This window comes from Berghia stephanieae, chromosome 9, assembly GCF_034508935.2.
Source record: "Berghia stephanieae isolate SIO BIC M18660-M18661 chromosome 9, UCSD_Bste_1.3, whole genome shotgun sequence".
NCBI lineage: Eukaryota > Metazoa > Mollusca > Gastropoda > Nudibranchia > Aeolidiidae > Berghia > Berghia stephanieae.
The window spans coordinates 18151685-18178212 of record NC_088368.1 but is presented as its reverse complement, the minus strand read 5'-3'; the positions used below and the strand labels follow the sequence as shown (position 1 = coordinate 18178212).

At 35.6% G+C, this 26528-nt stretch overlaps 1 protein-coding gene across 1 annotated transcript in view; it reads right to left on the bottom strand.

Moving 5' to 3' along the window:
- Positions 1-506: 506 nt before the first annotated feature.
- Positions 507-26528, bottom strand: part of LOC144979808 (uncharacterized) — a 56355-nt gene continuing 30333 nt past the window's right edge. Inside the window, exons 19-32 of the mRNA XM_078926936.1 lie at positions 26145-26308; positions 23494-23594; positions 21347-21453; positions 18932-19031; positions 16938-17054; positions 15014-15157; positions 14279-14358; positions 11337-11454; positions 9460-9603; positions 7480-7692; positions 6597-6772; positions 4207-4271; positions 2745-2817; positions 507-1493 (exon numbers count right to left, since the gene is read on the bottom strand). Coding sequence (XP_078783062.1) covers positions 1343-1493; positions 2745-2817; positions 4207-4271; positions 6597-6772; positions 7480-7692; positions 9460-9603; positions 11337-11454; positions 14279-14358; positions 15014-15157; positions 16938-17054; positions 18932-19031; positions 21347-21453; positions 23494-23594; positions 26145-26308 — 1753 coding nt within the window. The 3' untranslated portion in view covers positions 507-1342. The remainder of the gene's footprint in view (positions 1494-2744; positions 2818-4206; positions 4272-6596; positions 6773-7479; positions 7693-9459; positions 9604-11336; positions 11455-14278; positions 14359-15013; positions 15158-16937; positions 17055-18931; positions 19032-21346; positions 21454-23493; positions 23595-26144; positions 26309-26528) is intronic.

Genomic DNA, 26528 nt, shown 5'->3' with positions numbered 1-26528 from the left:
CATATGTGTTATGACACAATAAAAAGGAAGGCAACATAATGATCATACCATGTATAAAAATGCCATTGCTAATGATCTATTTCTCCCTGAATCTTACATATTATTAATCATATATACGTCAGTTGTAAAGATCTGAAAAAATGCGTATGAACAGAACAGAGTCGGACAAAACATGACATAAAAAATGCAAGAAAAAAAAAACATCCCAAAAAATCAACCGTCTCAACTGGGGATCGAACCTCAGACCGCCTGATTACTGATCAAATGTGCTACCATTACACCACAGAGGCTCCCTGAGAGTGGGGACGATTTAATGCCACTGAGTGAGTTGGAGAGAAATAAGTGATGATTTAATCATGTCAATAAGAATATATTTACATTTCTTTGGTTCGGTTTTTAAAAAAAATCTTTTTTTCTTCTTCTGTATTTTGTGTGTGTGTGGTTGGGGAGGGGGGGGGGTTCTTTTATAAAGTAACATGTTTAAAACGAAATAAAAAAGAAACATATTTTCATATATAAACAAAATATTTCATATTTGGACGGAATTATTTCAATTTACACTGCTTTAGATAATTTTTTTTTTCTTTCTTTGGTCTCTTTGTAATTTATCACCTTTACTTCGTTTAGTTATTGTACAATTCTTCACCAATAAATTACTTTTATGTTTTCTCTTGCAGATGTAAGCGGATGACTTTTTTCCCCCAAAAAAAATATGAAAAAGAGAGAAACAGATTTCACAAAAGCTTTCCACATTCAGATTCAACCATACAGCTTAATATTGATTTTTTTAAAATGTCTTTTTGTTCGTTTTTTCAGCTTCAATTATTATTTTTTAAAGTCTCTTGTGTGATGTCAGAATACAAAAATATTTCAAAATAAAACACCCATTATGAGATCAGCTTTCCTCCACTGAGACAGAATTAACCCTTTAAGCCAGAGATTGAATTTCTTTCAAATTCTAATTTCTTCCATCATAAGACTCGCCATAGTCATCATACAAAGTATTAGTACAGTTTCTCAACACAAAATCCAAATTTCCTAAATGAAAATTGTATCAACCAAAAATGAGAAATTGTAATTTTCAAGCTTATCTATATTATTTGATGTCACTTTGCTCCTCTCAACAAAAATTCAAATTTCCTAATTGAAAATTGTATCAACCAAAAATGTATAATTTCCAAGCTAATCTACATAAGTTGTCACTTTGCTTTGCATGCCATGCAATCCGCCTGTATGTATATCGCATCTATTCCAACTTTTTTGGTAGGATTTGATATCAAGTTCGGATCCATAACTTTTGTTCTAATCGTTTGTATGATATTTATAGACATTTATTATTATTTCATAAACCATCCTCTTCCTCCTCTTTGTCTTTCTGATGTTCCTCCATCGACATTGAATCTTGACTGACTTCTTCCAAAGACTGCAGTTGTCTCTCGATCTCTTTCTGGCGGAGCTGGTTATTGCGGAGTCGTTCTTGAACTTCTGTCACTCTGAAATTGAAAAAAAAAATAATGTTATATCCACTAAAGAGCTTTACAAGGGTTTCAAAGCCAGCAGCAACATTTATCATATCGGATGAAACATAACAACTGTAAACAGGTTTCCACTTTACATCTGAATGTTGTGATTGAGCTTAAAAAAAAAAAAATTGAGCTTTTACATAGCGCAATATCCACTAAGCATGCTCAAAGAGCTTTACAAGGGGTCCCTGGACAACAGCAACATTTAACATGTAGGACGGGACACAAGCCTGTTAGGCGATATTACAATTTTTCGGACAGAGACAATGCTGTTAACGACCAGGTACTCATTTTACACCTGAGTACGGTGAGAGAATGTGAGTAAAGAGCCTTTTCCAAGGACTCAACTATGTGCCGAGCACGAGCCTCGAACCCACGACCTTCCGACCTGAAAGCGAGTGTCACATATAGCCGAATATGAGAGAAAAGTTTTCTCAAGTGGGACTTGAACCAGGGACCTAGAGGTCAAAAACCGAATGTCATACCACAAGGTGTCCAAGCTTCAATACAGGGAAAAAATTATAAATCAAGTAAATAAGTAATTTCATCTAGTAATTTCCACTGATTCAAAACATTCGATGAACCTCACAATGTTTCAATTTTTCCTAACGTGGGAAAATGGAAGCATATTTCTATTTTATTCAGTACACATTGCCTGTCAAGTGCCCTTTTTGTAATACTCTATATAGCCATCTAACAAAAGAACAGAAGTTGTCAAATCTTTACATTGTAACAAAAGACCAACATGTTAGAGCTAAGCTGGTTATTATTTAGGAACATTAAAAAAAGAAGTAGAAACAGCCCAAGGAGCTGGAATTTATCACAGTTTCTATAGCATTAAACTTTGATAACAATTGTTTGCTACCTTCAGGATAGGACAATCGTCTATCACAAAGTACTTTCCACAGATCGAACAACAGACCCAACTCCCCAGTCACAAAACAATCTCTACTGCACTCTGGACTGACCTCGTCCATTTGCCTAAGAAGCGAATGCTCCACCAACAATAAGAAATAATAGAACCTACCCAGAAAAGTAGAAAACGGTAGGGGCTGCCTGAAGCCGGTGATCGTAAAATACTAACGAAAGAGTGAAAATGGAGAGGTTTATTTGTGTACTGTTGTGCTGATGAAGGGTTTGTACCCAAAACGCCAATTGTCTGTTTTGTTCCCATACGAAGCCTCTCCATTTTCACTCTTTCGTTAGTATTTTAGAACTTACCCAAAACTGTTGCGGGAGCTGCTGGTATCTGACGGCGTGGAATACCGATGGGCCAATTGGGATTCATCAGAATCTATAATGGTGTGAAGAACAAAAGGACGTGTCCATGAAATCAAGTTGATATTTGTGACCAGAGAATTTTTGGCATTTCTATGAGTTTTAATTTGTATTTATATTAAACTTTTTTTTCTCCTCTAGACGCTATATTAACTCTCTCATTCACATGAATGGAAAATCAAACATATTCGTTCGATTTTTAATGATGGTTAACTTGAGAGTTAAAGACAAAAGGGCTATCCCATCAATGATCAAAACTCATATATGCTGCTTACTTTCTCTCACTCTTGAAAAAAAAACAGAGTTTAATGTGAAGTTTAGATTTACACACGTTGAGTTTATCAAAACAACAACAAAAAAAAAAAAGAATTGACCTTTTATATAGTGCAATATCCACTAAACATGCTCAAAGTGCTTTACAAAGAGTCCCTGATCAACAGCAACATGTAATATGTAGAGGAGGTGGTGCGGTCGTGTGTGAAGGAGGAAAAAGAGAACAATTTAAACAATCACAGTCGGTAGTAAGGAAAGAAAACATATTTATTTCTCTTTCTTTTCTTTTTTTTTTCCAGTTGTATTTAAAACAGAAACAAACAAAAAAAAAAAACTGTACGGAGGAAAATTCTCAACTGAAGAAATGAAATGCGTGTGTGTTGGTAACAAAATAGAGAGAACCGGCCCAGTCCGATACACACTGTGCATGTTAGTTGATTACTGACTATGAGTGTGTTCGAAGACCAGCGACAAGACACTGTCACCCCTCTCTCTCGTCTATGGCACTGTAGGCAGTGAATACATCCACATCTAGTGGAGCGTATAGGTGGATTGATAATATACCTGGCTGACTAGTTTGTTTTGTCTGATGCCACAAATAAAAAGTTTCTTTTTTTTTTTTAAAGTCAGCATTTGAAACGGAATAAAAACTTTTTTTTTGAGGCACGAAATAAAACGTTTTTATTTTCTTTTTTGTTGGTTATGTTTTCCGATGTTACAAACTTTAGTTTTACTTTTTAAAAATTTTAATGTCAGCACTTAACAGAAAATATCGAGCAAAATCGTACTGTGGAAAATCCGGCAATTGTCGGAAGATTTACAGGCCTGTATAGCCTTTTCTAAATAATCAACTTTTACACCATACACACAAACACACAGACACACACACACACACAGTAGAACTTAAACCAGGGATCGAACCGTTCAAAGGTGAGTGTTATACCACAACACCACAGACCTGCACAAGTACTAGTACAGGTTATAAGCAACACACACATATATATATATACATATATATATATATAATATATATATATATATATATATATATATATATATATATATATATATATATATATATATTATATATATATATATTTAATAAAAAAATATAAAAAAGTAAATTTTTTACCTCCTTCTGATAGCCTCATCCCTGCATTGCTATTGGTCACATTCTTGCTGACATCCTCTATGAGACTGGAGAAATATTCAAGAGTTGATAAAGCATATCAAGACTGTCTGTTACTCCTATTCTGGCGTTTTATTAAAGAACACAGCAGCATGTGCTATTGGGTTAACATTGCATATACTGTGTTTTTAAAAACAACGGCAGTATTAGTGATTATATGCAATTTTTCCCCTTTATAAAATGAATTGAAAGAATTGTGAATACAGGAGTTTCATAATCAAAACATTGCTTGAAAAATTTATCTGGTTGTGATACAATGGTAGGCCTAGGCTACAGCACACTTCCAATTTGAAAATTCTTCCATAAAAGATACTTGACACTTCACTTATTAAAAAAACAAAAAAAAAACAACCAAAAATGAGGTTTTGTATGACACAATATCCCCTCAGTGTGCTCAAAGCGCTTTACAAGGGGGATCCCTAGCCAACAACAATGCTTAACATGCAAACAGCTAGGTAATCATTTTTCACCTGAGTACGGTGAGAGAATGTGAGTAGAGAGACTTTTCCAAGGACTCAACTATGCGCTGCTCAGAGCAGGACTCGAACCCAAGAACTTCCAATTCGAAAGCACGTGTCATACCACAAGACCACATAGCCGCACAAAATTTAGCGACACTCACATACCCCGAGAGATTTTCTACCGCCCCTTTGTGTACAAAAAAGTACTCTATCCGTTTAGATTGAAAGTGATATTGATAATTTTTAACCAAGCACATTCTATGTGGATGATGTTCACAGTCATCTCGTTTTCAATTTAAAGAAGAACCGAAATGAAATGGAATCAAACAATAATAATATCCAGCCAAATCTGATTGTGTGTGAGATGGTCTGATAAAAGCTGACAAATGTTTTGCTGTTTTCCACAGATGTAGTAGTAAAAGTAGTCCTTCAGAGCCATTGGGCCCATGGAGCTGGAGTTTATCCTGGTTTATATAGCGTGAAACTATAGTGCTTGCTATCCTTTGGATAGGATGCTAGTCAATCGCAAAGTACTGTCCACCAAGTCTTACAGACTCAGCTACCCATTCACTGCTGGGTGGACAGGGGAGTCAGAAAGAAATCTCGACTGCACCTGGGATCGATCTCAGTCCCTCTGCATGTGAAGCGAGTGCTCTACCAACTGAGCTATCAGGACCCCCATTTGTCCAGAGATAACCAAAATAAAAAAAAATAAAAAAAGCAAAATCATAACTTGTATAAAATGGAGGCTTGGTGTAGTGAAATACCTGTAACTTTGCTATAACTCTCTTCAGTTCAACATGATTGAAAAGTCAACAGGTTTCTTTGATTTTCCATTCATATAATGAAACCAAGAGAGTTATAATAATATTTTGAAAACTGGCATTTACTCATCATGAAGGGTTAATCTGTAGATTTGTAGAACTCACTTTGTAAATCTTGTGGCACGTTTTGTCAGGCCATCCATCACAACTCATCTCAGTAAAGGACAGTTATAGAAAATGAATTGAGTCGAAAAGTGTAGCTATGTGATCTAATCGTATGACACTCGCTTTCGAATCGGAAGGTCCTGGGTTCAAGCCTCGTGCTCAGCGCATAGTTGAGTCCTTGGAAAAGGCTCTTAACTCACATTCTCTCACCGTACTCGGGTGTAAAATAAGTACCTGGCCGTTAACAGCGTTGTCTTTGTCCGAAAAATTGTAATATCGGTTAACAGGCGTCATGTCCCGTCCTACATGTTAAATGTTGCTGTTGACCAGGACCCCTTGTGAAGCGCTTTGAGCACGTTTAGTGGATATTGCGCTATATAAAGCTAAAAAAATATAGAATAAAAATGACGCAGCACTGAGGCTTCAAACCAGCGACCTTGTTGATACGACAACTTTCCCTGGCTGTGAGAGAGATGCGATGCTTAGCAGTCGATGCCGCCCACCACTTTTGGAGTGGTCTTCCAGCACTTTTCTACTCACTTCATTTTCTGTTATTATTAACTTGAGCTTTTATATAGCACAATATCCACTAAATGTGCTCGAAGCGCTTTACAAGGGGTCCCTGACCAACAGCTACAGCATACATGTAGAATGAAATACGACATCTGTTAGGCGATATTACAATTTTTTTTTCCGACAGAAACAACGCTGTTAACAGCCATGTACTCATTTTATACCTGAGTACGGTGAGAGAATATGAGTAAAGAGCCTTTTCCAAGGACTCAACTATGCGCCGAGCGAGACTCGAAACCAGGACCTTCCGATCCAAAAGCGAGTGTCATACCACAAGACCACATATCCGCATTATCAACATAAGTGCCTGCTACACTCACTTTTCTGAATTTAAAGGACACATTACAGATGTATGGTTAAAATCACTCACTTGATACAGCTTTCAGACTCTATGACCAGATCATCTTGACGGAAATGATCCAGTCCATCAAACTGGCCTTCTTCCTCCATATTGCTGTTGTTGTTTTTAGAACAATTCACATTTTCCTTCTTGCACGGTTTCTCCACGGCACACAACCTCTTTTTCACACGATTAAGCTCAGAGTCCTGAACAACAACAACAACAAAAAAGTTTAACATTTATATAAAGAAAAATTTGGTGTCAGGTGAGGAGGAAATGCAATGATCACGCTGAATAAACACTTAAAAAAAATCTAGTATGAGATGCACATTCCTCCCACCAAATCCAAGCATCAGTAACACACTTTATAGTCACCTGGAACAACTACAAAAGACGTCTAACTTCTACGTCATGGCACAAGACCGAAGGGCTAGAGCTCAGGTGGTCGCTGGTTTGGATAAGTAAGTTAGTAAAAATCTAGTATTGAAAAAAAAAGTTTCAGACTATTTACTTTATTTCAATTTATCATCATAATTCAAATTTCTAGTTCTAATTTACAGACTTTAAATGAATGAAAACTCTACTTATGTCAAGACATGCGTTATATCTACATTTTTAATATTAAAATATAATAGTATAAAAATTTGTGATTCTTTCTTATATAGATATTGATGAATTATCTACATTCCTTCATGGAATGCCTCGGTGACGATATCTTATGATGTCATGCTGGAAGGGCATAATTACGTTAAGGGTAAAATATTAATTTGTAAAGTTATTTATAGTAACTTCTATTTCTTCCCTCTGAAAACTACGAATTTTTAAAACATTTCAAGTAGGTTGATCTGGATAAATGACCAATCATCATTCAAGATTCCAACCAAGGAACAAACCAACTAACCAACCAACCAACCTTGAGACAGAGGTTGTCTCTGGCAGACATGAGTTCATCCTCCTTGACACTGAGTTTTGTAGTGAGTTCCTCCAGGCTGCGGTTGAGGGAGTCCAGCTTCTGGTGGCAACACTTCTCTACCTGCATCATCTGACGCTGGGTAAGGGACAGCTTTTGACTCAATGAAGCGTTGTTGGTCTCCAGCTTATTGATGTAGTTGCGTAGACACTCTGTCTGTTAGAAAATTTTTTTTTTTTAAAAAGGAAGACCAAGATTGAAATTAATAAAATAAAATAAATATGAACATTTACATAATACATTTCTTTGGAATTAATAATAATAATAATAATCTTTATTGTCCAAATAAAAGGCATTTCATGTGAGGTAAACAATGCTCAGTTTGGTTCATGGTATGAACATCAGCACATTTATAAAAAGACACAGACATACACGCCAGCACATTGTTTCTACACATGTATACAAAAGAAATGAGCATACTTACATACATACATACATACATACATACATACATACATACATACATACATACATACATACATACATACATACATACATACATACATACATACATAACATACATACATACATACATACATACATACATACATAACATACCATACATACATCATCAACATACATACATACATACATACATACATACTACATACATACATACATACTACATACATACATACATACATACATACATACATACATACATACATACATACATACATACATACATACATACATACATACATACATACATACATACATAACATACATACATACATACATACATACATACATACATACATACATACATAACATACATACATACAACATACATACATACATACATACATACATACATACATACATACATACATACATACATACATACATACATACATACATACATACATACATACATACATACATACATACATACATACATACATACATACAAATACATACATACATACATAATACATACATACATACATACATACATCATACATACATACATACATACATACATACATACATACATACATACATACATACATACATACATACAACATACATACATACATACATACATACATACATACATACATACATACATACATACATATACATACATACTACTACATACATACATACATACATACATACATACATACATACATACATACATACATACATACATACATACATACATACATACATACATACATACATAATACATACATACATACATACATACATACATACATACATACATACATACATACATACATACATACATACATACATACTTACATACATACATACATACATACATACATACATACATACCATGCTCACAGTGTTATACTTATTCCCCAATCATGCCATTTGGAGCCATGTTTCCATCTCTTACAGTACCAGTCTTCTGTTATGCATCCTTTTTTAACTAACACTCTTAAAATAATCTAATTTAATGTACAGGATGTAATCAAAATTTTAGATTAAAATTCCCACATAGTTTGAGTGTAGTTAGAATTGATATAAAAAGCACACACCTCCCAGCCGTGAAGAATGTAAGTATGGAGCAGTTTTAACCATTTTTTTTTCAATGACTCCCAGCCTTGACGAATGTAAGTTTGGAGCAGTTTTAACCATTTTTTTTTTCAATGACTCCCAGCCTTGAAGAATGTAAGTTTGGAGCAGTTTTAACAAATATTTTTTTTCAATGACTCCCAGTCTTGAAGAATGTAAGTTTTAACGGATTTTTTCTTTTTCAATGACTCCCAGCCTTGAAGAATGTCAGTTTGAAGCAGTTTTAACAATTTTTTTTTTTCAATGACTCTCAGCCTTGAAGAATGTCAGTTTGGAGCAGTTTTAACAATTTTTTTTTTCAATGACTCCCAGCCTTGAAGAATGTAAGTTTGGAGCAGTTTTAACAATTTTTTTTTCCTTTTTTAAATGACTAACCTCTTTCTCCATTCGACATTTGGTCTCTGACATCTGCTGCTTCAACATGCCCGTCTCTTGTTCCAGATGGCACGTCAAGGAAGCCACTTTCTCCATCAGGATTTTCCTCTCCTCATTGAGACGAGTGATCTCACATTCATGATGCTGAAACAGTTAAACATGATATGCTTATATTTATATACAGCACTTGTGAAACACCATTTCTTTGCCGGGTAAAAAGGAAAAATAACAAAAATGTCAAAATATTTCAACCTGGGTTTCATCTATGAATATAATAAGCATTCAAAATGATTTAAACATACAGAGAAAAGAAGCGGATTCTGGGCAATCTAACAGTGATGGAAATATTGCAAGATTGATAAAACCAATAATCAAGAGGCTGTTAAAATTTGGAAGTGTCTGGTGATTAAACGACTCATGTTCGTTGTGAGTGCCTTTAAATCACTAAAAACAAAAGTTTTGAAGTGTTTTCAGGGTCTTAATTCAAAGATAAACCACCAGTAATTCCTACCTCTTGTTTCATCACCGTCAAAATATAATTAAAAGTAAAAAAGTAAAATAAAATTCCTATTATTCCTACCAACAGATTTGTCTCAAAAAAAAAGAAAACAAAAAAAAAGAAGATATCCCTGATTTTAATCACAATGCAGCAACAGGGGCTATTTTCTTGCTTAAAGAACAACCCCCCCCCCCCAAAAAAATGCCAGAAGCGGGGTCAAAACCTTGGAACCTCTCCAACCCATCTCACCCTCAATCAATACCTTGTTCAGGCCTGTAGATGGTTGGTGAAAAAATTGTCGGAACTTTCTGAACACGCGAAAATAGACACAACAGGACAAAAATATGGACACAACACAGACATGACACTGACATGTCAATTGACTAGTCAAATCATGCCACTTTCCCCTACTTATTTTATGGTACCAAAAATTTTTTTTTTTTAATCCCAATTATTTGAGGGCCCAGGTCTGAGTTAGTTGTAAAATGAAAGGAAGAGAACAATTCCTACCCTTTTGAAGGATGTGTATCTTCGCTCCTGTTTGTGTTAAATGTTTACGCTGATTCTTTCGTTTATTTGGATTAATTCTTATAGAAGAAGAAGAAGAAGAAGAAGAAGAAGAAGAAGAAGAAGAAGAAGAAGAAGAAGAAGAAGAAGAAGAAGAAGAAGAAGAAGAAGAAGAAGAAGAAGAAGAAGAAGAAGAAGAAGAAGAAGAAGAAGAAGAAGAAGCGGAGGTGGTGCAAGAGCTTTCGAAGAAGAATATATATTTCGGAGAAAAATAATTATTTAGCATTATCTATTTCCGTTTCACATTTGGACGGAACCAAAAAAATATAGAGACTGAGAAATAAGAACCGGAGATATGCATGTGTGTTGGTAGCAAAATAGAGAGAAACCTTCCGGTTCGGTTCGACACACTTCTGTGTGTGCGTTATTTACTGACTAGGTGTGTGTGTGTGTGTGAAGACGACTCGCGCGAACTTCGCGACCTCTCTCTCGCAGGCTGTGGCACAGTAGGCAGGCAGTGAATATATCCACAGCTAGCGGAGTGTGTAGGTGACATGATAATATTATAGCTTTTGTTTTGTTTTGTCTTTGATGCGACAAATAAAAAGTTTTTTTGTTTTGTTTTTTTAAGTCGGCATTTGAAACGGAATAAAATCTAATTTTTTCGAGGAACGAAATAGATGTCTTATTTTCTTTTTTATTGGTTCTGTTCTATGACGTTACGAATTTTATTTTTACTATTATCTTTTTTTTTTTTTAGCACTTATAAAGCAAAATCGTACTGTCAGAAATCCGACAATAGACAGAAGATTTACAGGCCTGCTTGTTCTTAGCCCCAACACCTCCCAATCCACATCCATGACAGACATACCTCCAGACTGGCCACAGCGTCGTCCAACTCTCTCCTCAACTTGTCTGAATCTCTCTGGGCACAGCTCAATGATGTGCGAGTCTGGACAAGGTCATCGTGCTGCTTCTGCATTTGTTCTCTGCATTTCATCATAAACAGAAGTAGTTAGAAAGGTGTATCATGGATGTGGAAAAAAAGTTTTCTATATGATATTGTACATATTGGGCAGCGTGGCTCAGTGGTACGGTCTTTGCTTCGTACCCGGAAGGTACAGAGTTCGATCACTCACCGCTGTGCTGTGTGGCCTTGAGCAAGTCACCTCGCCATTAGCTCAATTTGCGGCGCTGCACTGCGGCTGATTCCTGGGTTATTCCAGTTTTCCCTTGGAATAGACCCTAGAGAAAAATTTCCCCTATGAGATGAATAAAGGGAAGCTTATTTTTTTATTTATATGAACTTTTCTTCTTCATTTTTTAAGCATTCTTTTGGAGTCATATTATTTATGGAGCTGGAACTATCCCCGTTTCTGCAGTGTGAAATGGACAGCAGTCTGTGCTACTGTAAAGGGAATGAGATTAGCGGAAGAGTAGTGTCCCTTAATTGGATGTCACCCATAGTCTGTGACGTCACCGGCGAAAAGTTATTAGAGAGAGAACGTCATGTTGGTTGTGCGCATGCATCTCTAGTCCTCGCTTCCGACGCCACCGGCAGCGAGGACGAGAGACGCATGCGCACAACCAACATGACGTTCTCTCTCTAATAACTTTTCCGCTGGTGACGGCAACTTCATTCAACACTGATACAGGTCCCTTTGGCTGTGATTAGAGTGCTCTACAAATAGAGCTATCAATCAAGACACCTACTTATTTAAAAAACAAATTATTTGATTTTTTTTCTTTCTTTGGGATTAAAAAATTCAGTTATCATAATTTGGTGCCTATTTCATAAAAAGTACCATTGATGTTTCAATCTAAGATTTTAAAGAATGAAAAAGTGTGATGAGACACCATTAAACGAAAGCAGCAAATTTCAATGCCATTATAATATTCAATCTCGTTCTTTTGTCAGGAAAAACCTGTACAGTTTTAAATTTCTACGAGTCTCTTGGATGTCAGGTGTCGGGTCTCATTAAAAGATAAACCACCAGGAATTCCTACCTCTTGTTTCATTTCAGTTAAAATATGATTAAAATTAAAAGTAAAATAAAATTCTTTTTATTCCTACCAACGGGAAATTTGTCTCAAAAAAGAAAAAAAAAAAAAAAGAGATCTCTTGATTTTAGCCACAAAGCAGCAACAGCGGCTATTTTCTTGCTCAAGAAATATGAGCAATGAGAGAGAGGATATCCACTTGAATGAAAAACTAAACATAAATAGACAACGGAATAAAGTTGGGATAAGATCCTTCCTTTGTAATATGATGAAAACAAATATATTTACACAGAACAATATTTTTCATGGAATATTTGAGGGTGATTTTTCAAGTTAAAAATGCAATTGTTCATTAAAAATTTATGGTATGAGTTATGAATTTAAGGCAGGAAAAATATTAGAGGATGACTTAAGCCCACAGAACTGACTTTTACTAACCATCTTAGAGTCAGCTAAATCCAATTCAAACACTTATGATAAAATATGAAAATGTCATTTTGATTTTGATTTCATTTAAGTAGTAAACCCTGTATATTTCCAATGGAAAACTGCTTGTCACTCGAGGAAAGAGTTCTTATGTGTCACATGAAGGATGATCATTTTCTAGAAACATCCCAACCCTCTGGAACAAACTTCCAAAAGAAATATGGCATTCTTCATCGCAAGATATGTTTAAAAAGCATCTTAAGATTTTGTTATTATCCAAATTGAATTGTTGATGTCCCTGTAAAGCGCTCTGAGCACTTCCTTGTGATATGGAAGATCGTTCAATAAATATGGTATAATTTATTATTATTATTATTATTATTATTATTATTATTATTATTATTATTATTATTATTATTATTATTATTATTATTATTATTATTATTATTATTATTTTATTTTTTTATTTTTTTTTTTTATATTATTATTATTATTATATACAGCTGTAAATTCACATTTAAAAGCACCGAACAAATTTTCCACCTGATGAGACAAATGGTCTGTTTTAAGGACAAAGTGACTATCCAGCATTATGAAAAAGTACTCAAAAAGTAATTTGGACACCAGTATTACTCTTACATATAAATAACACTAATTTTTAACTTTTTTTTTTTTACATTATAGGTCTAATGAAAAAACCCACTGATATTCTGTATTGAGCAAAACTTGGCTTGGACATTTTTAAAAAAGAGAAAGAAAGTGAACATATGAGGTTAATTTTTACATATTATGGGGGAGTCCACTTGTCTTTAACCCTGTCCTTACCAACTATATGAAAATCGTCACATTCGTTACGACACAACCAACATTTTTCTTATTCAAATCTCTCTTGTACATCATAAAAATTTAAAGAAAATGAACAGTGTGTTGTAGAGCATGTTTTGCTAAAGAAATTATGTCTCACAAGAACTTACTGCTATTATGTTTGAGTGATAAAAACATATTTTTGTGTTAGTTGGGTGTGAAGTTTTGGGGAAAATCTTGAAAATGGCAGGTAAGGAGAGAGTTAACTCACTCAACCCTGACACCGACTATATCCGTAGTTGACTCAGGTTACTTTGACCCCATGCCTATTTATTACATTTTTATGAAACAAATTATAGGCGAAGTATCAAAGTTAATGTTTTTAGTTTTTACATGTTAATGATAGTTGAATAAAACTATCTATGTACATGCTAAATTTTTAATACAATTTTTTCCAATTTTGAAAAGTAGCAAAATCTCTAGGATTGAGTGAGTTAATACTGAGGAAAAACTCAAGGACTAATTCTCTTATCACTGAAGAAAACAATTCTGTTTTAATATACGCATCGTTCACACCCTCACCTGTTGAGACGTAACTGTTGGGTTAAATCAGCCACTTCTCCCTTCTTCTCTGCCAACTGAGATCCCAAGTGGTCCCTGGTCTGAGAAAAAAGGGAGGTAATCAAATAAAATCAATCAAATTGTCAATCTACATGCCTGGTCTGAGAGAAGTGGGAGGTAATAAAATCAAATCAATCAAATTAAGAATGTGCATGCCTGGTCTGAGAAAAAAAGGGAGGTAATAAAATAAATCAATCAAATTGTCAATGTACATGAATATATAGGAATTTTTTACAACACTAGATAAGTGAGAACACATTTTTAAGCCTTTTTAATGTGGGCAAAATGAAAAGCAGTATTTTATGCTTTATAAATTGCCCTCTACTTTATATTACATTAATTTCTTTTGCTAAGGCTATGTGGTCTAGTGGGTTGACACTCGCCTTCAGATCAGAAGGTCCAGGGTTCGAGTCACACTCTGAATGGCGGATAGTCGAGTCCTTGGAAAAAAGCTCTTTACTTACATCATCTCACCATACTCATTAGTAAAATGAGTACCTGGCCATTAAAAACATTAACAGTCTCTCTAACAGGTGTCATGTCTCATCCCACATGTTAAGTGTTGCTGTTAGCTAGAAACCCCTTGTAAAGCGCTTTGAGCACGTTTTAGTGGATATTGGGCTATATAAATGCTCAGGGGATCATCGTTAAGCTCTGTGACTTAATTCATTTGGGGCTAAGCATTAGCCTACTCACATCTTCAGCATCCTTCAATTTGAGGTTGAGGGATTGAAGTTCACTGGACAAAAGATTTGTTTTTTGTATTTGTTGAATCAGTTCTTCCTCTTTCTCCGATAAGTTCAGCTTGGATGTGTCAACAGACTCTTTCAATGTGCCAATCTGAGAATGGAAAAAACAAAAATTTAAAAATAAAAATTTAAAGTAAAGTATTAAAGACCCAATATCCATTTATAAAAAAATAAATAAATAAAATAACACATTTTTTTACAAGCCGTCAATTTTACGGACAAGCTTAATAAGATTTTTTTTGGGTGGGGGGTGAATTGATGTTGATAGTTTGTATGTAATTACAGAACTGCAGAAACAAAGAAAATTGCAGGAAAATAAAAATTGATAAATTCTAATTTGGTTGGAGAAATAAATCTAAATTTGGCACGAGGTGTACAAAACCATAAATCTGTAACTGATACTGTGACAAATGGTTGCGTTTGTATGTCAGACACTCAAATCATGACAGAAAGGACATAGAAGACCTTCTTATCCCTCCCCACCAGCCATTTTCAGGATTTTCCTCAATATATATCCAACTAACACAAAAATATATTATGATCAATCAAACACAATAGCAGTAAGTTCTTGCAATAAATAATTTAGCAATGACTATGAAAAATGTTTTTTTCTCTTATTGAGGAAAAAATTTGTCTAAAATCAAAGCCCTATCTCTACTGAGTAAAAATGTTTTTGAATTTTGAAAATCCATTCATAAATAAACAAGTTATGCAGTTTCAAAGGTGTCCTTTATTTGGATGACCGGCAAAGAGGAAAAAAACGGGAAAATATGGGATGCTTTTTCAGCATTTTTTTTCGACCTTTGGTTGTATCTTGCGTAATAAGTGGATTAAAAGATTGAAACTTGAAGAGCAAATTAGGATGGTGTTTTGTAAAATACGGGAAAAGTACTCGTCATATTCATATGAAATTTTACAACCAAAAAGAAGAAATGTTCATGTATTACCTTGTCAGCGACAAAACCTCCACGCCCGGTAGTTTTATAAATATTTTACTCCAAAGAGTAAAAATCTATTTTTAACGGTCTTCTGGTAATCGTACGAGTTTTGTCGCTTGACATAATCTAAAATGACCTTTTTTCTAACTGTGTGCCAACTTTCAGTCATATTCATCGATAAACAGCGTCGTAATTAATTTTTTAAAATAGCATATACGAAACGGCTTCGAGCCATATTTTGACGCGAATTCGGGCACTTCGTGAGCGAAAAAGAGGCCCAAAGATTTGTGCGGGATAGTCATTGCTAAATAATTTCTTTAGCAAAACATGCTCTACAGTAAACGGTTCATTTCCTTTAAATTTTATGATGTACAAGAGAAATTTGAATATGAAAATGTTGGTTGTATCATAACGAATGTGATGATTTTCCTATAGAGAGGGTTAAGTCTTACAGGGTTATACAAAGTTAGCTATATTCTAATTAATATTGTTATTTTTGTAATGAAAGTTATAAAATAATGAATTTATGTCACAGCCTTTCTTCTAGGTGGCAGGCCCTGGAACCCTATAAAATTAAAATTGAGCTTATAAATAGCGCAATATCAACTAAACGTGCTCAAAGCGCTTTACAAGGGGTCCCTGGCCAACAGCAAAACTTAACATGTAGGACGAGACATGATGCTTGTTAGGCGATATTACAATTTTTTTCCGGACAGACACAACGCTGTTAACAAACAGGTACTCATTTTACACTTGAGTACAGAGAAAGAATGTGAGTAAAGGGCCTTTTCCAAGGACTCAACTATGCGCCGAGTGAGGCTCGAACCCAGGACCTTCCGATCCAAAAGCGAGTGTCAAACCACTCAACCACTTTGCCGCACTCTATCATGTTTGCAGCACCAAATCGTATGTAAAGAATCCTAAAAGACTTACCTCTTGTATCCTGTCCACCAATTCTGTTTCGTACTTCCTAAGCTGTTCATCTACCCTGAGCATCCGCCTCTCAACGTCTTTGTGCAAGTTTTCAATGCCTCGCTCCAACTCCTCTACCTGTTTCGTTGGGGTTTTTTTTTTTAATCATTAAAAAAAGAAAAAATGATTGAAAATTCAAATTTTATAATGTCAGACCTATAGAATTAATTTTTCTTTTATTTATCATAAGAAAGGGGTGGGGGAGGGGGGCAGAATAGCACAGCTGCACAGCCTTCCCTTTGTAACTTGGGAGGTACCAGGTTTGAAATCCACCTACTGCGGTGTTTGAATCAAGTAAGTCATTTCATTCTAGTCTGTAACTTTGCAATACAGAAAAGTTGCTGACCCTTGGTTATTACAGTGGGTTTTTTTTTTGTTTTTGTTTTTTAAATTGACCCTTAAGACTAATTTCCCATGTGGATGAATTTAGGGAATTTCATTTTATTCATTTACTACTTAAGCATTTCTAACTTTTAATTTCCTCTTCTTAACTCACTCAACCCTGACACTGACTATATCCGTAGTTTACTCTGGTTACTTTTACCCCATGCCTATTTATTACATTTTTATGAAACAAATCATAGGCGTAGTATCAAAGCTAATGTTTTTCATTTTTACATGTTAATGATAGTTGAATAAATCTATCCTTGTACATGCTCATTTTTAATACTTTTTTTTTCAAATTTTGAAAAGTAGCAAAAATCTCTAGGATTGAGTGAGTTAACAATGTTGACATCCACCAAATGTCCAGGACTATTGCCGCCATAAAAATCTGCCATCATATGTGATGAGTAAATCTTTTTCACTTGTTTACTCTCATTCAAAGATGATGAAAAGTTCAAGTAAATTTCTGTTTAACCAAGAGTTCAAGAGACTAAGTTAACTATTTCAGTGTAGATATGTATCAATAAAGATGAGAGAAGATAGATTGAAATGGTTCGGACATGTAAAGAGACGAGAGAGGGAGTACGTGGGAAGGGAAGTATTGGACTTGCAAATAGTGGGAAAGAGAAAAAAGGGATGTCCAAAGACTAGATGGTGGGATAAGGTAAAAGATGAAATGAAAGAACTAGGCCTGGGGGACGATGATGCTCTCAACCGAAATGCATGGAGATGTGGCATTCATTCTGGCAACACTAAAAATGAGGGATAAGCTGACAGAAGAAGAAGGCAAAGTGACTTAAAATGAAAGAAAATCAGGTCCGTCCCCAGTCGTATTACTATTCCATAGAATAACAAATAATATAATTATCTGTTAATGTCATAAAGCTGTAAAGAGGAGAAGGTGGAAATGGACTGGACACGTCCTTAGAATGAATCTGAGTGCCATTCCCAGGATAGCCCTCGGGTCGACACCCCAGGGAATGAGAAGAAGAAGATAGGGCCGCCCACTGGAAACCTGGAAGAGGAGAATCAAGAAAGAGAAATGAAAGCTAGAGGATGGTCTTGGAGACAGATGACAAAAATGGCCTCGAATCAATAAAGATGGCGTTCCAACGTGTTAGCCTTATGTGCTGATCAAGCACCAAGAGGATAAGTAAGTAAGCAGACCTGCCAATCCTTCACATTCCAAAAATGGAATCAGAATGCCTGAAAATAGGAATTTGAGACAAAAAATAGGAAATTCACCTCTTTCACCCCCCCCCCCCCCCCCCTCTTTGCTCTTTTTTATTCTTACCATTATCATCATTTTTGAAAATCGGAATTTTAGAGACAATGGCAGAATAGTACAAAAAGGAAGAGTGAAAATAGGAATGATTCCGCCAAAAGCAGAAGGGTTGGCAGGTATGAAGTAAGTAATGTCATAAATTCATCATATTTTCAATATAAATACAAATATATGTTTACAAATATCTTTTTACTCTAAATAAAGAGTTTTTGACAAGTTGAGAGTCAGTTATAAAAAAAATAAATTCCGGCCAAAATTTAAAGTGTTTTGGCAATGTGGTCCTTACCCTGTCAATACGATCCTGCAATTTTTCATTTAGATTGTCTATCTGGCATTTGAGGAGTTGAATTTCACTATCCTTGTCGCTGCTTAGCAGTTGGCAATGTCTGGAATTACATGATCACAAGAAAGATGGTGATGGTGACGACTATGATGATGACAGTAATAATAATAATAATAATAATAATAATAATAATAATAATAATAATAATAATAATAATAATAATAATAATAATAATAATAATAATAATAATAATAATCGGTGTCGTAGTAGTAGTAGTGGTAAAAATGATAAAAATAATAATTTTAATAGTAATAATAATAATATATAATAATAATAATAATAATAATAATAATAATAATAATAATAATAATAATAATAATAATAATATATAATAATAATAATAATAATAGTCGTAGTAGTAGTGGTAATAATGATAAAAAATAATAATTTTAATAGCAATAATAATAATAATAATATTATAATAATAATAATAATAATAATAATAATAATAATAATAATAATAATAATAATAATAATAATAATAATAATAATAACAATAATAATAACAATAAGACAGATAATAATTTAAAATAGTAATAATATTGGTAATACTGACAACCAGAAACAACAACAATAATATAATAATGATATATTATGTTCACCTATTCCAAAAAGTGATTCAACTTTTGTCTTCGTGTTTAAGACAGTGCAAGTCATAACTTTGATTCTTTCACCAAAAAAAATGAATGCAATCGATGGCTTGTTCCAATATTTTTAGAACTTGCACGATCCAAGACACCCCCCACCCTTTCTATCGAGTCAATTAAACTGATTCTACCACCTGAGCTATGGGAACCCCCAATTATGTATCCTCCCCCACTGCTCAAAACCCATTAACTCTCTCGAGTTCACCCTCATTGAAAATCAAACAAATTTGTTCGATTTTCCATGCATATGAACTTGGCAGAGTTAAAACAAGAAATGAAGTGAGTAGAAAAGTGTCAGACATGATAGAGAATCAAAAATTTGCGGCGATGAGGATTTGAACCCACAGCCCTGCCTGTCCATGAGAGGGATGCTCTGCAATCGACGACATCCACCACTCCCAAAAAAAAAAATAGTTTCAACGTAGTATCTATCTTGAGTCCCTCTCATGACTTCTTGAGGTCATGAGGTCAACACATACAAACACCACGAAAGTTTGTTGGCGAGCTAGCAGTTAAGCTTATGAGCTCCATTCTCAACACAAACATATAACACAGAGACGATTGAGACATTGGGTAAGCTCCGATATTGGGTGAATATTAATTCAGAATAATGAGTGGATCTCAGGCACTTATTAGGAAGTGAGTAGAGGAAAAATGTCAGAAGACAACAGAGAATTAAAAAATGTCAAAGTGGCCCAGAAATTATATTATATTGATTTCAACACTTTCTTTTGTTTTTGTTTTTAATGGTTTTACGGCGCTTGCAACACATTTAGGTCATATCAGCGCCACTAAAAAGGAAGAAACTGGGATAGTAAAAAGTTCTAGAATTACAATTAAAGCACAAAAGAAAAGGTAAGACAAAGGGGAATTGGTTCAAATAGGGAACAGATGTAGATTCCAAGAGCACACCGTCAAAGTACTTAGTTTGAGATCAGCCCTTTCTTTCAGACCACCTCACATTCACACAGCATGGTAGATTTACACTTGGTCTTGTGTCATTATCTTTTGTATTTGACTGAAGAAGGGTTTTGAGCCTGAAATATTCCATGTTGGGTATTTTGTTCTTTTTTTTTAAGTTGTTATATTCATTTTAGTTTTTTTGGTTTTTTTTTACAGTCCACAGCATTTAGCAGCTTAGTATTACTTAACTCTTTCCTTTCCGATCTTTTTCAGTATTTTTCCCAAAATGGCAGGCTTACCGAGCAGAAAAATTGATTTTTTAAAACTCAAACAAGCTCTCTACAAAACAACTCTATGTTTTTATATTTATTAAACAAAGATCATTCTTCAAAGATTGTGATGTACAAATACTAAATCTGAATACGAAAAATGTATATAGGGAATGAGATTAGCGAAAGACTAGCATCCCTTGATTGGACGTCACCGGTGGAGAAGTTATTTGTAAACAAACCAACTACAAGCCAAGCGCTCGATATACAAACTTTATTATTCATATTTCTGTACAAAAATGCATGACGTTGATTATGATATGCATTTTTGTACCGAAATATGAATAATAAATTTTGTATTTGGAGCGCTTGGCTTGTAGTTGGTTTGTTTACAAACAACTTCTCCCCCGGTGACGTCCAATCAAGGGACGCTACTCTTCCTCTAATCTCATTCCCTAATGTGTCTTAACAAATGCGACGATTTTTGCTGCAGGTGGTAAGGAGAGGGTTAAACATGTTATACCGATATCCCCACTCACTTGTAAGCCTCCTCACATTCACACAACATAGTAGATTTACACTTGTTCTCCTCCCGACATTTTTCCAACTGGTCTTTGAGGGATCGGTTCTCCTTCTCCAATCTCACCTACACAACACAAAGCGAAAGAAAAAAAAACAATAAATAAAAGTTGTTATATTACTGTATAATTTGATCTTTGTGAACAAAGGCTACAAATATTTTATCTGTATTTTCTAGGCAAAACGTGTAAAAGTCAAAATATCTGTAGCAATGTAAGATGCCGGATTTAAAGACTTGCAGAAACAGGGAGCACAGTGAAAAATATTTCAACAACCCCTGAACTTTAGCAGTTTATCGGGTAAACATCCTCAGAAACGCAACCCAGTCCCAAGAATATTTTAAAGAATATGATAAAGCACAACATATAATGCATTAGAATAAATACAGTTAAACATTGTGATCCACTGTCTCAATAAGTTATTACAATGGGGTGAAGCAATTGTAAAAATGTGAATTTAAAGTTACAATAAATAAAAATACCAAATTTGGGAGCATTTTTGCAGTTTAATAAATTATATATATATTCTTCTCAAGAAACAACATGAAACTAAGCTAAATTTTAAAGTTTTGGCATTATACTCTCTAATTTTAGGCCTTAAAATTAGCTCACAACGTCAATTTAAGGTCAGTGATGACTCATCAGAGAGTTTATTTTTTAAAATCTATTATAAAATTTGGTTAAAAAACTTAAATATAAAAGGGGAAAGACAGCTCTGAATTTTGCTAAATTTAAATTTCTCAAATTTTTATTTATTGAATTTGGTAAAGCAGTAGGTAGATTAGATTGCAAATGATAGATTGATTGAATAAGAAATTATAGACTTGGGTAAACAAAGTTTGTTTTTACAGGTTTTATCCACATTTAGGACATTAGAGTACCAGCAAAAAGGAAGAAAATGGGAGTCTAAAAAATTCTAGTTTACAATTAAAAGCACACAAGTAAAAGTAAGACAATGGGGAGCAGTTCTATTAGGGATGAGATGTAGATTCCAAGAGCAGACTAATATATAGTAAACCTCGTTTGAGATCACTTATAAGTCTTATCCTGACATAAGCACAAGATTACATAAAGAGGAATATGCTCAAATGTTTACAGAACATTAATATATTCAAAAAAAAAATATATCATCTCCCCAAATCAACATCATACATTTGACTGTTTCCCTCTCAGCCAAGGACTCCAGCAAACGTCAGGACAAAAGAGAGTGACCCCCATTCTAAAACAAAAGTGGAAAGCAGCTCAGAAAAAAAGATATATCTAGAGGGGATAGAAGACACGGTAAGTGACCTCCCTGCCCACTATGGGAATGTGGGAAATAAAACTACAGCTGCAAATGTTTGATGTGGAGGGGATCAGAGATGCATTGTTTATATTTTATGCTCACTTTGCATCCCTGCACAAGTGCTGATGCATGGTTATATTAGTCTTCCCTAGTAATAAATCCTGACGATAAATTTTCCCATGCGGGCAGATGAAGAGAATTCGATTTTGACATTTTATAAAACTCTAAAATTGCAAGAACTTGAAATTTTCTAATACCTCTAATTATATCATAAGCAAATTCTTGTGTTTCAGTCGTATCAAGATTAAAATAAAAAGATATATGGCAAGTCTGTCATAGTTCAAAGGTCATTTCCAGCTGATTTATTTTCTTAACCATTTTAAAGTGGCCTGATTATCTAGAAGAAGTGAAGTCAGTAGGAAAGTGCCAGAAGACAATAGAGAATAAAAATTTTTGTGGCAGCGGTGGGGGCTCAAACCGTGGCCTTGGTAAACTTATAGCCTGACACTGACCAAAAAATGACGTCAAACTGCCAGTACTTTTGGATTTCAGTATAAGGCAATAACATAACGATGGCTATGCTCAAACCCGCGACCTTACTGGTACGACAACTCCACCTGGCCGGGGAGAGCATGGCTCCACCGGGAGGATAACTTTGACAGTAGAGCCACGCACTCCCTGGCCAGGCGGAGTTGTCGTACCATTACTGGTACTGGTCACAGGTTCGAGCCCCCATCGCTGTTGCAAAATTTTGATTTCACTATTGTCTTCTGGCATTTTCCTACTCACTTCATTTCGTCTGATTATCTACGGTGCCATTTACCTGGACAGAGTTATCATTGCCAGCCTCCCTATCCTGGACGTACTTGGTAAGACATTTCAGTTCGTGTTCCTTGGTGCGGATCAGATTCTCCATGTCTCGGACTGAAGAAAGTCAAATAAAAATGATGTTTGTATTCGCTAATCATCATCATCAGAACCATCAACACCAACATATCATCATCATCAGAACCATCAACATATCATCATCATCAGAATCATCAACATCAACATATCAACATCAACATTTCATCATCATCATCACCACCATCAGAACCATAAACATCTTATCATGATCATCATTACCATCACCAACACAACAACCACCACATCCTCATTATTACAATAAATAAAATAAAATTCCCTTTAGTCATCCACATAGGGGAAATTTGTCTCTAGGGTCTATTCCAAGGGAAGACTGGAATTACCCAGGCGTCAGCCGCAATGCAGCACCGCAAATTGAGCTAGGGCGAGGTGGTGACTTGCTCAAGGTCACACAGCACAGCGGCAGGTGATCGAACTCAGTACCTTTTTGGTACAAAGCAAAGACCGTACCGCTGAGCCGTGCTGCTACCCCCCCCCTTTTTTTTTCTTCTTTAAAATATACAATCCCCTTTATTCTTCATCCCCTAGGATTAGCTAATCATCATCATAATCATCACCATCAGAACAATCAACATCAACATAACATTTATTTTTTTAAAAATATAATTGAGCTTTTATATAGCGCAATATCAACTAAACGTGCTCAAAGCCCTTTACAAGAGGTCCCTGGCCATTTAACATTTACCATTTAGGACAGGACATGATGCCAGTAAGGCGATATAACAATTTTTTCGGATAGAGGCAACACTTTTAACGGCTAGGTACTCGTTTTATACCTGAGTACGGTGAGAGAATGTGAGTAAAAAGCCTTCTCCAAAGACTCAACCTATGCGCCGAGCGAGGCTCGAACCCAGGACCTTCCGATCCGAAAGCGAGTGTCATACCACTAGACCTCACAGCCGCACAACATATCATCATCATCACCATCATCAGAACCATAAACATATTATCATAATCATCATTACTATCACCAACACAAAAACCACCACATCCTCATTATTACAATAACCTGATGTGGTTGTAGTCCAGTGCCCAAGAAAGAGTAAGATAAAAATGATTCATTTAAACAAAGACGAAGAAGTACATCTCAACAGCAACCAGATGACCAGTAAAATGGAAGAAAATGGGATAGCAAAAGAATTCTAGAATTACAAGTGAAAGTAGCCAAACAAAAGTAAGACAAAGGGAACTGCTTTATATAAGGAACAAACATAGCTTCCAAGAGCACATTATCAATGTACTTAGTTTGAGATCACCTAAAAATCAAATCCAGACACCAGCACAGGATCCCACAAAGAGGAATACATTCAGATGTTTACAGAATATATCCAAAACAGAAAACATAACTAACAGTACATAACAGAGAGATGATCTACAAGGACTATAGGAGGTGGGCACCAACAGGGAAATGATCTGGGACTATGGGAGTTAGGTACCAGTGGAGAGTGAATCCAGGAATATGGGAGGTGGTCACCAGTGAGGAGTGAACCGAGAAGGGTACTTCATTTTTCCAAAACCTACCAAAACCGTCAGAAGTTATGGGAAGTGTACTTTGTTCCTGTCATTCCAAGACAAATATAAGAAGCAACTCGGAAAACAGAGATATAAGGGGATAGCAAGAAGGCACAGCCAGTGACCTCCTGCCCACCACGAGAGGTCAAAGGACCTCCTGCCCACCATGGGAGGTCAAGGACCTCCTGCCCACCATGGGAGGTCAAAGGACCTCCTGCCCACCACGGGAGGTCAAGGGACCTCCTGCCCACCACGGGAGGTCAAAGGACCTCCTGCCCACCATGGGAGGTCAAAGGACCTCCTGCCCACCATGGGAGGTCAAGGACCTCCTGCCCACCACGGGAGGTCAAGGGACCTCCTGCCCACCATGGGAGGTCAAAGTACTTCCTGTCCACCATGGGAGGTCAAAGGACCTACTGCCCACCACAGGAGGTCAAAGGACCCCAACCAGGGGGAGTTGAAAACATCCAAGTTGCTGCATGCCACAACCATCAAAACTAAGAAAAACGGCAGATGCATGTCATTCTTGACTTTTGCGAGATGATATTGCATCGGTGCCAACAGTGGACACGTTCAGAACAATGGCAAGTGCTTTCCATGCAGCACAAGTTACAAAACAGATTGTGTTGGCAGAGAAAGAATAATAGAAAAAGAAGATAAAGAAGAGGATGAGGAAGAAGCAATAAAGAGACAGAAAGAATTGAGCTCCCAGGAGAAGTAACAATACATTTGAAGAGTACGAGGGAAAAACAACAGATGTCCATTTTTGAAATTTTTGTGGCTGCCCTCTTTGAGTGATATCAGGGCATTAGCTATAAACTTTCCCTTTATAAAGAGAATTTACAACCACAACTCTTTAATGGTTGTAGTATTTTTGTTCGGTGTTATTTCTGTAGAGGGGGAATTTAGACGCCAAGCATCAATCAAGGGGGCAGTCAAGAAAATTTTAAAAACTGGACATCTGTGGTTTTTCCTTCGTACTCTTCATTTCTTTTCTTAATTTTTTTTTTTAAATCAAGGACTACACATCCATCTTACTGCATTCCATTTTCTGTTGCAGCTGCCGGCACAGCTCTTGGTTATCCGACTCCATCTTCTTGAGCTGTTCATGCAGACAGTGCAATTGGTCGTTCTGTTTCTTGACATCACCACACAAGTGTGTCTTCTCCGACTGCAGAGTGTCTACCATGCATTTCCTCTCCCTGGGTGATGATGAAATCATGAACAGATACTTAAGAGTACAAGACTGTGAAAAGATTGGGGTGGGGGGGGGGGGAGGAGCCCTGATACAGTGGCATCCTGATAAGAGTCAACACCGCTGGACCAGAAAGATTGGTTTTACTTTAAACAAGCTTGATTTTATCTTAATAAATAGAGGTGCCTAAAAGAGTCAATCAAATGGAGATAAAGATAAAGGGAGTA